The following is a 16,614-nucleotide window of genomic DNA, read 5'->3' on the forward strand; positions in this document are numbered from 1 at the left end:
TAGCTGTCCTTCCGTTTCATAAGTCTCACATATTGAAATAAACATGAAAAGAGCATATAAAATGGTGAGGGCCTACAGTGCTCCACTTGGATCGGGCATTTTAAATCCCATATCAAATCTAAGAGCATGCAAATTAGGGTTGGGCATCTAAAGCCGAAATACCGAAACCGTACACTAACCATACCTTACCAAACTGATTTCATACCATTTCATTTGGGATGAGGAGATATTCGGTATGATGTAAGTATCGTATCAAGGAGTATGGTATGGTAGCGGTACACAGGTATTTGGTACAGTCGATACCATACCGTCGAATCTCACCAAGTATAATTTTTTCATCTCTCTCTCTCTCTCTCTCTTCCTCTCTCTTCTTGTTCTTTGTTTGGTTGTTGTTGCTGTAGAGAAGTGTAGTGTCTTATATTGAGATTTCCCTGATAAGTAATAAAAAAACAATCTTCAAATCCAACAGATACAATCCAAAACCTCACCCAAACCCACCTAGCCAAATCTATCTATCTCTCCCCTTGTTGTTTATCTGCATGAAAACCCTAACAACAATCACATTTTCCAAATCCCAGAATCAGATCCCACCAACAACATTTAAAATCCAACTACCCAAAACCCACTTCTTTAAACCAAATAACATTCACCAACGATCTAACCTCAACGCTCTTCAAAACCCCCTAGTCAGAAAGTAGACAAAGATTCACCTATTCTAGCTGACAACACCATCGTCCATGTCTGCTAGCTATTATATACACACATACACCCTTTGGAAAAAGCCAAAGGAGAGAAAAAAAATTTAAAATAAGCTAAAATGGACAAAATTGTCCTTATTTATTTTTGGATTTCCTAAGGAATCCTTTACATTTGCATGTCTTTAGTTTGAAAGTTGAGAGGTTTTTATGTCTTTTTTTGAAAAAGTTTTGACTTTTTCCAAAAATGAAAGTTTTTTTGTGGCTAAAACCTAAATTTACTATATATATATAGGAGGCGGATCCGTGGCACTATTTGTTTTACACCAGTTTTGACACAAATTTCACACCTTTAGATTAACCCACTGTCAATGGATGAGATTAAATCTAAAATAATTCTTTCTTTTTTAAATTATTATAAACTGAAATTAATTTGAATTAAATTCACCACTCTAATTTCTCTCTCTTCATTTATATTTTCACATTCTCCTATAAGAAAATTGCAATTGAAAGATGAAAAAATCATTTATTTCCCACTGTGCCTTTTCGGGGAAATTTTTTCCTTCCCCATTCTCCTTCTCCTCCTCTTTCATCTGCAACCCAAACTTGAAACTATCCACCAAAAAATACTCAAACTTGAAGAGAAGAGTGTTCGTGAAGGTTTTTATGGTTCATATCATTTTTCTTAGAGCCTGAACATTATTTTTAGCACATAGAGAAGAGAGTGGGAGTCGGACTGAGTAAATTTTTATCAGACTTTACATGAATCTTCACATGCACCATGAATGCATGTATAAGATTTGTCTTCAAATGCTTCCAGATTAAAATGATGATTAAGTGAAATCCCGAGAAATGATTAAGAGAAGCCCACTTTTACAAAACTATAATGCTCTGTGAATCTTTTTAATCTGTACATCTTAGATTATAGGTTTTCCATTAGAGATCACTGCGATTGATGATGAGATTTTGGTGAATAGATACAACATAAAGAGGAAATCATAGCAAAAACAAAACAAAGATTATTATTATTTTTATACCAATCCAAACTGAGGATAATTGAATAAAATATTAGAGCCCTAGACAAAGAAATCGAAGGAAAAAGCTGAAGAAAAAGGGAACCTCATAAACCCATTCATGGCCGCCAATACAAAGCATATGTCTTTAGACTTTATATTGCTTGTTTTCAAGCAATTGAGAATAGAAACATGACAAAGCTTATAAATCCGCCATCGGTGCTCTAAGACTTTCCATGTGATAGATAGATCTGAGTTTTCTTTTTTGTTCTTGTTTTTTGATTGAATTGTTTCTGAGGAGAATGAGATTAATTACTGTTTATTGTGAATGTTATTGAGGAGAGAGAGTGATTTTTATTGGCACATTAAAGTTACCTAGAAAAGTGGGGAATTTGACCAAAATTAATAGAAAAGTGAGGAGTTTAATATTTTATTATTCATTAATTTGTAAGTTAAATAGTGAAGTCACATGTAATCTTAACCGTTAAAACAAAGGTTATAAAATTGTGTAAAAACTTGTGTCAAAAACATAGTGCCACGAATTCGCCTTCATATATATATATATATATATATAATATACGTGTATATTAGGTAGGTACTGCAACCACAAAGACCAAAGTGCATGCCTTGTGTTGTTGTGTTTCTTCTCTGTGGTAAGGTAAGCCTCAAGCAAGCAACTTCCTTAGAATTCTGGATATTGATTTGGTTGATTAGGATTTTGATATTGAATTTGTTGAATCTTTGAATCTATAACTTAGGCATCACTTATTTTGGTGAATGAATATTGAATTGGTTGATTTTTGAGTTGTGCCATTTTGGTACCGAAATGGTACCGTTTCACACCGATACCGATTTGGCATAGTATGGTACGGTACCAACTTTAGCAAATGATGATCTCATACCGTACCATACCAATTTTAATTTCCGGTATCGGTAGCGATACGAGCTCAATACCATACCGTACCCTACCATGCCCACCCCTACTTTCTAGACATAAAAGTACACAATAAATCATATAAATCACACTAGTTCATAATTCCATTGACTAATTTTCAATAATAAAAAAATTTATACGCTATATTGGGAAAGGGAAATAGAACCTAGGACCTCAACTCAAGTGCAAGGCTAAATGCTTACATCCAATAAGGTTTAGCATAAAACAAATACATATGCCAATGAGGTATATAGTTAGTTAAGCTCTTCCACCTCCACCCATATGGGTAGAGGTTTGAAACCCTAGGCACCCAATAAATATTTGGATAAACCCTCCCTCCTCCAATCACTTGTACTAAATAAAAAACATATTAAATGCAACCAAAAAACTCATATTATCAAAATAAAAATATGTTCAACAACATAATTGAAAGTGTACACATTTTAATGTGTTTTTTCATAAAGAATTGGACTTTTTTTGGACTTTAATAGCTTAATATATAGTTGGTTATAAACAAGTCAAATATATATATATGGTTTTTCCCCCAAAAAACTCCCTAGGCTACAGCCCACTGTAGCCATTAACCAAGTTCCGCCGATGAAAGTTGATTCCTCTTTTTTAACCTTAGTCACCTCTTTACCTTTCAGATACTTACCATTTAAAACATCCCGCTAAAGGCCCTCATGATGTTGTAAAATCCTTCAACCAACTTTAGCAAGAGATTTATGAGATTATCCATTTAAACCCCGCACTTATCTTTGTTCACCCCAATACTTAAACCATTAACCTGAAAGTTTTATTATTATGTAAAAAGACAAAAAAGGCCATCCAACTTAATACTTAACCCTAGTATATCTATATACACAACCCACACACCACACCACTCTTCATATTAAGTTTTAGAAAAATACAAACTCCTCTACATCATATTGCCAGATTACTCTTCTCCTTTACACCTTCATTATCTTCCCTTTTTATCTCCTATAAAATATAGGTATGCTTTTGTTTTGATGTTACAACTGATTGTGGAGAAAGAAAAGTATATAAGGATTATCATCTTAAATGCCATTTTTACTGTAGCAATGTTCTCAAATAGTAAATGACATCATTATATCATATCATCTCAGTAGGCTAAATGTCACTTTTCCGTTGGGTAAAAAATAAAAGAAGATGTTGTGGTCATTGGTTTTCACTGTCATCATAAAACGAAACCAAACAAACTAGAATTTCCCGTATGATCTAATCACATGATAAAAATAGCTTGTGAAAACAACAAAATCTCATGTATACTACAAATATTGTTTAATGATTTAAGTATTGGGATGAACAAAGAAAATTGTGGGGGTTTAAATAGAAAATCTCTTTTATTTATTTATTTATTATTATAGCTTTGGGTGTATTTAAGGGTAGTTTAGGAAGATAGTGGGGTTTTCTTAGAAATTGTGAAAATTTAAATTAAAAGTTGGGGTGAACTTAAAACATGGGGTGAAATAACAGAAATGTGGGGTTTAAATAGAAAATCTCGAGATTTATTAACAATATTGGCTCTTTTAAGACCCAATCCACCAAAGCATTTTGGACGAGAAACCTTCTCCCAACTCACAAGATGCACCTTCACACTCTCATGGGGGACTTAGAGGTTTGCATAGCATAATTGGTCTTTTACATTCGCTATTATATTTTATAGAAAGTAGGTGAGAGAATGAATATGATATTTTATTATAAAAAGCAAGTGGGGTCCAATATACCTCTTTACTTTGAAGTAGGCAAATTGCCTTGTTGGGGAGAGTGTGTATATTTTGCCTACCTATTTGCCTCTTCCCTTGGAGCATGAAAACGCTAATGTGGCAAGGCAAATAAGGTTTGCCTAATCTTTTGCCTCTTCCCTTAAAAATGTTCCTAGTTTTGTAGGATGAAGTTCAAAGTAGAGGAAGAATCATGGTCTAGTAGTACTTCTCTATGTGACAATAGAAGAAGTCTCAAATTTATAATCATCAACGATAAAAAAGAACAAATATATCAAATATTTGACCCATTCTCGTAACAAAAAAAAAATGTTGAGATTCTAAGTGGGGTTTGTTACTCCAAGTCCAAGTCCAAGTCCAATGTAGGAGAAAATTTTGCGTGGGACAAAATATTCAAGTTAAATGTTTGCATGTGTTAAAAAACTGAAAAATTATCATTACTTTGAATACTTGTTATGTTTTAATTGGATTGTTTTACCACTCATTATTTTAGTGTGGCACAATTCATAATGCATCTTTTTCGTATTAGACTCAAGTAACTTTTCTGGGTGATCAAAAAGTGGCATTTCAATCAAATAGTATGACCTAAAATGTGGAATTTGAATCTAGTTGTAACTGTTGGTGGCGTGGGGGCAAGGATATGATTGCTAAAAGGAAAATTCTAGGATACCACATTTATAAACCACATTATGTATCACCTCTGTAATAGAAGTGGATCCCATTGTATTGGTGCAGGCTCCACCTTTATTAGAAGGAGGTACACAATGTGTATATAAATGTGGCATGTTAAGCATAATCCTTGCTAAAATTAAACTTACAACGAACTAAATAGAAAATGGGTTAAAAAGTTTGTAACTCAAGTGATTAAAAGCATTCACCTTAATATCGGAAAATAGGATTTTCGATTCTCTGTAGTGGGCTCGGAGTTTTTCCTCAAAACTGGCCCAAGAAGATAGAGGGCTTGTTGCTTTGCTTAGGCCATCCCCAAAGGGGCTCTAAAGTAGCCTGCACCACCCTTGGGCTGCCATATATAGCAACTGAAGCAAAAAAGTCATCCCCAGTGGTTCAGTTTTAGGGCCTTAAATGATTGAGCCCCACCAGAGCTATACCCAGATTTATGTTCATGGTTGAAGCCCCTGAAACAGAATGGGGCCCACATAAAGAAAAAGCTACCAACCCATGTGTTGTTGGTGACTTGCCTTGTGACTGCAGCTCATGATACTCTCTTCTTGACCAATGTTTGCTTCTCTTTGTTTTATATTTTATTTAATGTGACCAATGAGAGGGGATGGGCTAGATGGGTTTGTTTTTGTATTTTTTGACAGATGAGGCTTTGGTTTTTTTTCAAGGCAACAATCTAGTTTTTTTTCATAGAAAAATTTTCAAATCTTGTCCAAATTTTGATTTTTTTTTTTTTGTTGAAATGTTCACACACAAAACTAACATGCAATGTTATTTCCACATTTATACTTACGTTTGTATTTACCATACGCATGTGGCAGATGAATGTGACAATAATACATCAATTAAAATTAATTTAAAGTTTTCTTAACTTTTATGATTTATTGACAATGCTACACATCGCAATTATATCCAACATTTTTATACCATATGGCGGATGAAGTGGACAATCACATCACTTAAAAGTGTCAATAAATCATAAAAGTTAAGAAAACTTTAAATTAATTTTAATGATGTGTTGTCTCATCTACTACATAGTGTATGAATATGTTATACAAATGTAGTAAGAGTAGCATTATTCCTTTAATTAATGTGATTGTCCTTCATCCGCAATGTGGTATGAAAATGGCGATATAAATGTAGTAAGTATAGCATTACTCATAATATACATTAAAGCAAATAAATTTTTTTATTTTAAAAATAACACGTATATAAAATTATATCGAATATAAAGCTCTAGATATAGAGTCTTTCTTCTGTTGTGAGAGTAATTCATTTATAGCCTCAAAAATTCCATCAGTGTTCTAAATGGGGCTCTATGAATCCTTTTTAGAGCCCCAATCATTGGGGATGGCCTTAGAATCAGTTATACCCAACCGGTGTTGAGTGACTGAGTGAGAGTGACTGAGTTTTGGCGCTTGAAACATTTAACGTTGAAAACGCAAGTGCGAAGTAAAAGCCCCTACTCTCACCGTCACTGACTGACTCGCCGAGTCACCAGACTCAGTGACTCACCACCATGTTTTTGAACCTACTTCAAGCCTCGTCCTTCTAGTTCTAATGCTCTCTCGAGTCTCCAAAACCCTATTTCCCAAACTACCCCTTTGCTGTATACTTCGTTTTGCCCGAGCCATGAGCTCCCAGTCGGCTCAGCGCGCCTTCCAGCTCCGAGTCAACGCGATCACTGGAAACTCCGAGTGGGTCGTCATTGAAGAAGACGAACCAGAAGAACAGACTTTCAACGGCGGTTCCCAAAATTCCCTTCTTGCCACGACGTCGTATCTTGACATGCTCAACGACTCCCATAGAAACAGAGCCTTCCGTGAAGCCATAGACAAGACCATTTCCACTCCTTGCCATGTTCTCGATATCGGGTAGCTACAAAATTACGACTTTGTTTAATTCAATCAATTAAATTTATATTCTTTTTACATTTAATTAATTAATTAATCCAAATTTGAATTTTTGTGAAGTTCTGGAACTGGGTTGCTATCGATGATGGCGGCACGGGCGATGGGCTCGATGACATGTCGGATGGTGACTGCCTGCGAGTCTTACCTTCCAATGGTGAAGTTAATGAAGAAAGTGGTGCGCTTGAACGGCATGGAAAACCAAATAAAGCTTATCAACAAGCGTTCTGATGAGCTCAAACGCGGAATTGATATCACTTCTCCTGCTCAAGTTCTGGTAAGTTAAAAAAACAAAGTATTCTGATTTGTGCAAAAACGTTGCCGTTCTGATTTCCAGCGTAGAGTTAAGAGTACCCCTGAGACTGTTCTTAAATGGGTAGGTTAGTGAGATACTGGATTCTGAGTTGCTGGGTGAAGGGCTTATTCCGAGTCTACAACATGCTCATGACATGTTGTTGGTGGAAAATCCCGAAACGGTGCCATATAAGGCCACCACCTATGGCCAGGTATGTGAAGATATAAACAGTTTTACAATGTAGGATGGAATGTCATGTGTTTCCCATGTAACAAAATATGTTGAATAACCTGCTTTGTGCAACATTCCCTCAGCTTGTTGAAAGCACATTTTTGTGGAAGCTTCATGATTTACATGGCAATGAGGCAAAAGCGTCTGATGGGATTCTTCTTGTTCCAACTGGGTTGGATAATATTCTAGGTGTTAAGCCGCAGCAGTATGCCTTTCATTGCGATGCAATAGGAAAAGAAGTGAAACTGGTAATGACATTGTGTTACTCTTGAACAGGCTTTTACAGAAAATGCTAGTGGTTTAATTCCTACTCAGTTTTGGATTCATCCAGCTGTCCGAACCCTTCAAAATTTTTGAGTTTGATTTTTGGAAACGGCCAGACAGTCATGGGGAAACAGAAGTACATGTGAAGTCAACTAATGATGGCCGAGTTCATGCTGTAATATCATGGTAGTTGGACTGTAGGGTTTGATAAACCCTTTTTTTTTTCCTAGGGACAATTCTAACAATTTCTGGTTGTGTTTGTGTGTGTTGTTTCAGGTGGATACTTCAGCTTGATCGTGAAGGGACAATCTTTTATTCCACTGCTCCTAGGTGGATAAGTTTGCCAGGCAACACAAGTAAGTTGTAGACACCATTCCTTTGTGAGTAAGAGTGAATGCCATTTTACTTTGTGCTATATTTAGTGCCTTTTGTGTTCTTCATGGTAAGTTAAGCAGCTGGATGTAGAATTCAATAAATTTGATTAAGTGGTTTTGTATGTTCACCCTATTAGTGTTGTCATGTGAAACTGTGGTAGCACAGTACGAATGTCTTTTGCTATCCTCAACGACATATTCTCCACCAACCCTGGCTGCATTCAGTCTTACCGGAGAAACTTACTCGTCTATTCAGAACTTCACTGTGCAAATTAATTGACTAGTATTTTCCAGTGCTTGATGTTTGGTCTTCTTGTTCATGCAATAAAGAAGGTGGTTTTAATTTTTTGCCAGGTCATGGAGATTGGTGTGACCATTGGAAACAGTGTGTTTGGTTTGTTCCTGGTGAAGGTATGTCCATAACGAAAGATGAAGAGGTTTGTTTACATGCTGTTCATACAGATATTAGCATCTCATATAATCTCAAGAACCAAGCGTCAAGAAATGAGATTATGCAGTATGGCTTCAAAAATGGGGATTTCAAGCTCATACTACCACCAGAAAGAATTGCAATTTATGGAGACAGTGAATGGAGGCATACCATGTTTAGTGCCATAAGTAATTCTGTAAGAATTAAGATAACTCTCTCTCTCTCTCTCTCTCTCTCTCTCTTAAACCACCACCATCCCCACCCCACACCCGCTCCTCTGTTCCAAAAATTAAAATTAAAAATTAAAAAAGAAAGCTTCACATTGTTGACATGAATGGTATTCTTCACAGTTACAGGGAAGAGTTGATCCATTATGCATTGTTGCAGATGACAGCATCTTCTTGACACTCCTTGTTGCACATCTTTCTAAAACATCACATGTGATGTCATTTTTTCCGGGGTTGCAAGACAAGGGTTTCCAATATTTGCAAGCTGTTGCCAATTCAAATGGTTTCTCAATGGATCGTGTAGAATTTCTTAATAAGAGGAAAACAAAATTGACCATGCATGACACACACCAGAAAAAGGTACTTTCTTCCCAATTGAGTTTGTATACCAGTATGACTGGGTGCTGAAAATTGAATTTATTGTATGTGTATGTGCTCTTTAAGCTTACAATGGAGGAAGGTTTTGGTAATGATATGTTGATCGATTAAAAGACATACAATGATAATTCTTTTTCCTCCTCTCTCTTTTAGTGGTAACAATAGAATAGGTTTTGAAATTCTGTAAAATTGAAATGCTGAATTTGCACTGAAACCTTGTGTAATACTTTTTGAAAGTTGATGTTGCCCATTGGATGAAAATATGACATTTTTGCTGTTGACAATTTACAAACTGAATTGAACCATTTTGGGGCTTTTGTCCTGTTTGTAGGTTGACCTGCTGATTGGAGAACCTTTCTACTATGGAATGGATGGCATGCTTCCATGGCAGAACCTACGCTTTTGGTATACTTTTGTTATCTGTTCCTGCAGTAATTCAAATTAAGTGCTTTATGAGATTTTCATGCTTTAATAAGATGATGTATACAATATGTAGACTCAAGTAGGAGTTGGTTTTAGACTCTTTTCTTTAGGATAGCGATGACTATATATATGCATTTTCATATTAGCATAATTTTCCACCAAACCATTGTCTTTTTTTTATCATTGTTCAACATATAATGGTGACCATTGGTTATGCAATGTGGAAGATGTTGATTGATTTTATAGTTAAACTAAATGTGTACAAATACACACACACACACACACATATATGTAATGTTTTCTGTTCTTGTTCTGGATTGGGTTTGAAGGAACGAACGGACAATGCTTGACCCTGTCCTATCCCAAGATGCATTGATACTGCCGTGTAAGGCGATATTAAAGGCTTGTGCGTTATCTGTCCCTGTAAGTTGTGTTCTAACCTATCACCAACCTTTTCCCCAACAGTGGAAAGTTCTATATCTTATTTGTTTCAACAATGTACGTGACTGTTCACTAAGGATTATAAGTTAATGATATGTGACCTGTTGAACAGGATCTTTGGAATAGTCGTTGCTGCTTGAGTAAGATTGAAGGTTTTGATCATTCAATTGTAAATTCTACCTTAGGAGCATGCGGTGAATTACCTGCAGAGCAAGAGTGTCCTTGTCTTCCCTATTTTATATGGCAGTGTGGAAATGTTAAGGTAATCAACCAGTGGATTTTATGTTTCTGTAGAGAGGAGTTTTATTTTGGAGAAGAATTAGAAGATTTAATTTTTGGAACGACAAATATGTCACTGATGTTGAGGCAACGGTTCCAAAAATATTTCAGAAACTGAGTGAAGCATTTACAGTCATGGAGTTTGATTGCTCAAAACCTATAACATCATCTTGTGGAAAAACCCAGGTACCACAATTAGAACTTTGAAATCTGCATGGTAATATTTGTGGTCATCCTTGTTGAATTTTGGTCACAGTTGGTTTGTTGCAAAGGACAGTAGTGGTGGTATTATTAGTCAGACATAATGAAGCATGCTCTCTGTTGTTTAGCACTAACCATGGAACAAATTATTGTGCTCACTAATCATTGATTCTGAGACCTTGGTAGTTTTAAGATTTCAATTGCCTTGAGCTCTTTATGTTCCATCTAAGAGGTGAACATCAAATTTATCTTTTAAAATCAGCAAAACATATTTTTTGAGAAACTATAAGGTAAAATACCGATTTATCCCTAATTTTCTTAGCAAATTGATTTACATATCCTATTCACAGAAAAATCAAACCGCAGTGACCTTACCCCTACTTTTCCGTTAAACAACGTTCTGATTTTGAATTAATAAACGTGACTGTTTTTATTATCTACGTGGGTTAATCATAACTTCTCATAACAATAAAGCGTCACTATGATCTTGCTTAATTGGTGGTTGGAATGCATTCCTGCCAGGTTGAATTTACTGAGCCTGGGATATGCCATGGCTTTGCACTATGGATTGATTGGGTGATGGATTCAGAGAACTCCCTTGTTGTGTCTACAGGGCCAGGTATGGTTCGGTTCCTTGTCCAAGCTGTTCAATGGAAATTTGCTACTTATATTTACTGTTTTGCACATCCATGATTGTTTTTTACTTCAGCCTTAGTTATGTTTTGCTCACATTTTGTGTGAAATGTGGATCCAGAGAAGAGATATTGGAAGCAAGGAGTAAAGCTTCTGGCTGAGCCTGTGGCAGTTAGAACTAATGAATCGAGAAGTACGGGTGAATGCCGGTCTGCAGTGATTCAAGCGTTGTTTGACCCATCAAGCGGCGACCTCAACGTCAGACATGCTTTCTCATAGCCATGTCAAGCGAAATCTGCCTCTACATCATTTGAACCATGAAGTGATACCTGCACTCTCTTAGCCTCTCATACTGTGGTTCTCCTGTGCTGTTATTGTCTCATGTTTTAGGATTTTCTTAAGAGTTCATGATCTATAACTGAGTGTAATCCCAATTTTTTTAGGGTTTGCACCCTTGATGCGTTGATCGATTGGTTTCTGTTCTGGATTATGCTACTGTTAGTATGATTAACGAAATAGACAATATATTTTAAAAAATTTATGCAAATATATTGTAGTAGATATTGATCAAAAGAGTTCACTACAGATAGTCTTAAATAAATAGAATTAGAAGTTTCAATTGTAAAAATCAGAGGATCCTAAAATTTAATAAATACCAGAGGTGGTGTTGTTTTGGACCTCTTTAAACATTAGAAAGAAGAAAAAAAAAAGATTACCAGTAAACTAATTGGTTAAGACTTGAAATGAGTCGTGTCAGGCGCTTGGGTTTTTCTTTGTACATTTCTTTGCGGTAATAAATATGTTTCTTCTCGGGGAAAAAAAATGTTAAGCATGTATTTTTGGACGTAAGCACCAAGCAACACTAGAAACATCAGATGATGATTTTAACTAAGAAAATATGGTGAAACAAAAACAGTTCTATAGGAAGTAGCAGATTCAACTTGAGTTCAACATCTGATTGATCCATTGAGTACACTGGGAATTAGAAACACCGATGAAAATCGTTTTTCATAGTAGCTTTTCTGGGCAACCTAAAAAATAAAAATAAAAATAAAAGGAGAAATATGACATCACACGAAAATGGTGTGACACTGTTTCTGGTATAAAAATATGGCCTTTATTTCAATTTTTGTCAAAAAGAATAATACACAGGGAAACTTACTTTCAGGTTTCTAATTAAATACAATATTCAAGGAAAAAGATAAAAAGGATCGGTTTTAATGGGAGAAAAAGGTGGAAATCTAATACGATACCTTTTCATTTTGTCTCAAGGCTTGTAAAATCATTCAAAACTGTGATAGGTAAGCAAATGAGATTCAAACATGGTGAAATGAAAATCAAATTCTGTGCTCTTCCTGAGGTATTAGCAACTTGTCATAATCGTCAACGGTAACCTAGTATAAAAGTTTCAGATTAGCTAGACAACAACAATACTTCAGGATACTTGTGTTCTAAACAGCAGAAGATTCTGACCGGAAAACAAAAGAAAAGGGAACTGTAGTACCTCATATCTCCCATCACCGTAAGTGTATTCCACATACAACTGTTTAGGCTCTCCAGGACATGGATCACAGAAGCCCATAATGCCGGACTTCTTTACACCTTCATGAAGCTGCATGATTAAATTAAGCAACCAGAAGTCTTAGAAAAACTATGCATTTTTAGGGAACAATTGTTTCTAAACTTGAAATTTATTCTGGTTACAGTATGCTGCAAGACTGGCATGTCAAAGCAGTTGCAGTTTGGTTACTCAACAATGAATTTTAATTGTCTTCATGAGCTAGAACCTTACCCTCCCTTCCCCCTTAGGTTGAGAGAGAGCAGAGCGGCGAAAAACAAAGTCCATTACTTTAAGGTTTGTAAAATTCATTTTCACAGTTTGTTTTACTACTTGGTACATGTTAAAGCGTGCATTTCTTCTTTTTTCGGTTATAATAGTAAAGCATGCATTCTTGTAAATGCAAAATTATTCATTCTATTTTAGCCAGACTTATTGCTAGGCCAACAATAAGTAAGCACTTGATACTTAAGAGTCTCAAGATACTAAAAGCAGTAACATAATATTTATAAAAGAACAAACCTTCAGTTGCCCAGAATCACTGACAAGGAAATTTAGAGGCAATTTAACATCAATGACCGGTGAATCATTCGATTCTACCAGTTCATCTCTTTTCTTCAAAGCTTTGAGACTCCCATACCATGCTTTTGTGATTACCAGGCCCCCGATTTCTAGCTGCCTATTTTGTTTCCTATTCGCTACATTCTGTAGTAACTTCTGAGCTTTGTCTGCTGCTGCTCTTGCCTCTAGAACCTGCAGATACAAGGTTTATAAATTCTTCCAAATTTTCACACAAGACAAAATGGAAAACAATAAAATAAAAAAACAGAAAGATATCATGTGCACAGACTGCATTGTATTAATTCAGGGAAAAATAATTGTAGAACACACTGAAACCCGCAATCATCCAACTTAAAACAAGGTGCAACAGGTATCTTCAGCATCTCACCAAGAATTACAATACAGCACAAAACTTGGTCCCATTAAATTGCACAGATATTTTGCACTTATGGATAGCCATACCGGTGTAGAAGTTTTCTCCATATTCTCTAAAGCCTTTTGCTTTTCCCTCTTAAGGTAATAAGGTTTCAAAACGAATTTCTGCAAGTATTCAAAAAGGACACATAATCAATAGACAATATATTGATTAAAAAAATGTGGGTTAATAAGATCAAATTGGAACTTCCAAGTATCAATACATTTCCCAATACCAAGATTTTCACACAATATAAAATGCCAAGTGAGTACATCGGAACTCTGCAGATAAACTAATATAAGTAAGCGACTAATGATGGACCATGGAAAACGACGTCAAATAATCAATAGATGGTGGAACAACGCATCTGCTCCATAACTAAACACTTGGCCACCTACTGGATGTACAAAATCCCTTTTCCTCGTTTGACATGGGATCCAGAGAGAATATATATATATATATATATATATTAAGCATAGAAGATGCAAATCTCTGGTGAATTAAGTACACTGATAAGGTAGATTGCATCTTCAAGACACTAGCCCACGTACATCATTTCATAATTTGCTTCATGAATTTTACAAATGGGACCCACTTTAACAAGACAAAAATAGGTCAACAACATCAGCCACAAGTCTTTTCAATAACAGGAAGTACCATCGTTAATTCATGGCTATATTCTTTGCCTAAAATTCACATGACTACTTCCGTGTTGCAAGCACAAGACCAAATAGAAATACGTTCATTTTATGCATGCTCACTGATCAAAATATATCTCACAATCTAACAATTTACGAACAGAAGGGGAGCAAGAAACCACTTCCTGCTATACATTTTGATATTTCAAACTAAAGACAGTTTTCAACTAATATATATTAAATTTAGAAAGGCCTAATATAAAGGAGAAGAAAAAATGTATAAAAAAATTAATGAGAAAATTAGCAGTAAAAAATCTAGGCTTTGTTTGCAAAAGCAAAAGGTAAAGAAGAATAACATACTCAAAACAGAATGGCCGGAGTTAGGGAATATTTATAATAACCTTGAGTACGAAGTAAAGTGATGTTGGAATTATGACCGCTGCAGCTGCAAATACAGGATCCAAATCCCCGGAAAGCAAAATCTGCATGTAAAGCCATCAGCAACAGATCAAAGCTTGTGAGGCCTAAACCTAGGTGATACTAACAATATAGAGTTATATTTCGTTTTATTTCCAAAAAGATATTAAAAGAGAAATGTACACATGATGAGAAAGATTTCCAAAAATACATAACAGATATCAAAATGTAACCTCAGTTTTGTATTTTATAATCCCAATGGATCCTCAAACTCTACATAAGCCGCATTTCTAATCCCCAAGAACAACAATAAAAAGGCACACAAGCACATAAAACACCGTTGCTTAAATGTCAAATACAGATCAAATTCGTACTCATATAAAATACATACAGAGTAAAGACAATTCTTACAGGAATAACTAACTTTTGGCCCCCACGACGCAATTTGAATTTCCAAGAGATACCCTGTTATAGAATGGTAGTGTATAAGATATCAGTCACACTTTAAAAATATAAAGAAGTCAACCAAGTACTAACTGAACAAGTGAATTGCAGTGTAAAGTAGATTGAAAGTGTTTGATGAACTAAGGAAACTGACCAATGGTCGAACTTTGTTTCAATGTGAAAACAAAAGGTCACTATTCAGCAGGCAGTTCAAGGGTATTAAAAACCTGTTGAAACCGAATGAATGACCGAGCACATGTCAGCTGTCTAAATTTTCCTACATATAATGCACTGTGTTTTCTTTTTCCCTAATTCTCCTGTCCTTCTCTCTCCAATTCACCGGAACTTTAAACATGTTCTTTGATGCTTGTTCCCCCACTATCTATCCTTGACTGCCCCAAACATCCCAAGTTCTTTCCCTTGTTGGCTCCTTTTTCTTTTGATTTCTTCCTATATCTCTATTATGTCTTACTTTTATCTGGAAAATGGTGAAAATACCTGTGATTAATTTGCAAAAGACCCCTTGTTCTTCAAGTCCCATTAAAATGTTAACCAATAATTAAGGAAACCAATCAACTGCACTGTCCAACCCCCTATTTTCATGTCAATTTATCGTGCTCGTTTGGTTGATTTCAAAGTCGACTTTCTGAACACAATAGATATGTTATGTTGCTCCAGTATGAAAATATTCCAATAACTGATCAATCCAGACGGATGAAAACCTCTCTTCCTGGCTGTATGGTTGGTTTGCTAACTTTTCCAAAAATTGTGGAAGATCTATTTTTCTATAAGCAGGAAATTCTCGGAAATCACTTCCAGGAACATATCCAGATATTTTTCCTAAACCATAAATGGAAATTTCTAGCCTTATTAATGTACCTTGTAGAATTTTATGTGTATAAGAATAGAAAGAAAGGTTTCTAAAAACTCAAAATATCAAGTTTAATTGGTTGTCTTCATTATTTCCTCTACAAACTATTCCCAGAAAACTCAAACAATTACCAAACATATTGAAAATTAAGAAAAGCAAAAAAAAAAAAAAAGTTACGTGGAAAATATTTTCCATGAAATAAATGCAGCCTAATGTCTGAATCACCTGAATCCCTATTGAATACAACATGCGAACGCTGCTTAAATTAGATAACTTTCTCCCAACGCCAACTTCAAGCTCAAGGGCATTGCTGCATCAATAATGTCTACAGTCAGAAAGCAATTGCAAAATGCATACATATGAGCACATATATTACCTAAATTGGTGTCCATATTTGGTTGACTACTGTGTCCTGCTTATATATCAATTAAGGTATCATAGGCATTACAGAAAAATGTTTAACATAGCATAATTGGACTAAAATCATAGACATTACATGGAGGAATCTTGTTCTGTTTGATTGAGTCCAGCAAGTGGTACTATAGAACTTCCTAAC

The 16,614-nt window shown here is 35.3% G+C and overlaps 2 protein-coding genes across 3 annotated transcripts; one reads left to right on the top strand and one right to left on the bottom strand.

Annotated features, from left to right (window-relative positions):
- Window positions 1–6,370: 6,370 nt before the first annotated feature.
- Window positions 6,371–11,644, top strand: LOC148915718 (protein arginine N-methyltransferase 1.6-like). Its single transcript, XM_089041758.1, has 14 exons — window positions 6,371–6,942; window positions 7,042–7,255; window positions 7,359–7,484; window positions 7,588–7,752; window positions 7,836–7,954; window positions 8,045–8,124; window positions 8,497–8,768; window positions 8,923–9,159; window positions 9,509–9,582; window positions 9,930–10,023; window positions 10,154–10,303; window positions 10,432–10,506; window positions 11,044–11,140; window positions 11,276–11,644. Exons 1-14 carry the CDS (start codon window positions 6,629–6,631, stop codon window positions 11,431–11,433), a joined length of 2,175 nt encoding a protein of 724 aa, XP_088897884.1. The 5' UTR covers window positions 6,371–6,628; the 3' UTR covers window positions 11,434–11,644.
- A 391-nt stretch (window positions 11,645–12,035) lies between these two features.
- Window positions 12,036–16,418, bottom strand: LOC148915719 (chaperone protein dnaJ 13-like). Of its 2 annotated transcripts, XR_016122194.1 has the most exons (8): window positions 16,284–16,418; window positions 15,155–15,208; window positions 14,728–14,808; window positions 13,736–13,813; window positions 13,235–13,465; window positions 12,659–12,766; window positions 12,408–12,548; window positions 12,036–12,185 (listed from the first exon to the last, which is right to left on the bottom strand). XR_016122194.1 is itself a non-coding variant. In XM_089041759.1 (7 exons), the coding sequence occupies exons 1-7, from the start codon at window positions 16,305–16,307 to the stop codon at window positions 12,492–12,494; spliced, it is 633 nt and encodes a 210-aa protein (XP_088897885.1). In that variant the 5' UTR covers window positions 16,308–16,418; the 3' UTR covers window positions 12,225–12,491. The 2 variants fall into 2 exon arrangements, 1 of the variants encoding a protein (XP_088897885.1); XM_089041759.1 differs by lacking the exon at window positions 12,036–12,185 and having other exon boundaries at window positions 12,225–12,548.
- Between the last annotated feature and the right edge of the window lie 196 nt (window positions 16,419–16,614).

The sequence above is a fragment of the Prunus mume genome, linkage group LG7, assembly GCF_029339155.1.
Source record: "Prunus mume cultivar Tortuosa linkage group LG7, ASM2933915v1, whole genome shotgun sequence".
NCBI lineage: Eukaryota > Viridiplantae > Streptophyta > Magnoliopsida > Rosales > Rosaceae > Prunus > Prunus mume.

Bases quoted from the DNA above. Each gene is read 5' to 3' on its own strand.
- LOC148915719 (XM_089041759.1), bottom strand. From the start codon at position 16,307: ATGTTGTATTCAATAGGGATTCAG. The intron at 15,209-16,283 runs GTGATTCAGACA...ATTCTATAACAG, and splicing joins TGTATTCAATAGGGATTCAG to GGTATCTCTTGGAAATTCAA. The intron at 13,814-14,727 runs GTTATTATAAAT...GAATACTTGCAG, and splicing joins CACTTTACTTCGTACTCAAG to AAATTCGTTTTGAAACCTTA.
- LOC148915718 (XM_089041758.1), top strand. From the start codon at position 6,629: ATGCTCTCTCGAGTCTCCAAAACCCTATTTCCCAAACTACCCCTTTGC. The intron at 7,753-7,835 runs GTAATGACATTG...GGATTCATCCAG, and splicing joins TAGGAAAAGAAGTGAAACTG to CTGTCCGAACCCTTCAAAAT. The intron at 10,024-10,153 runs GTAAGTTGTGTT...CCTGTTGAACAG, and splicing joins CTTGTGCGTTATCTGTCCCT to GATCTTTGGAATAGTCGTTG.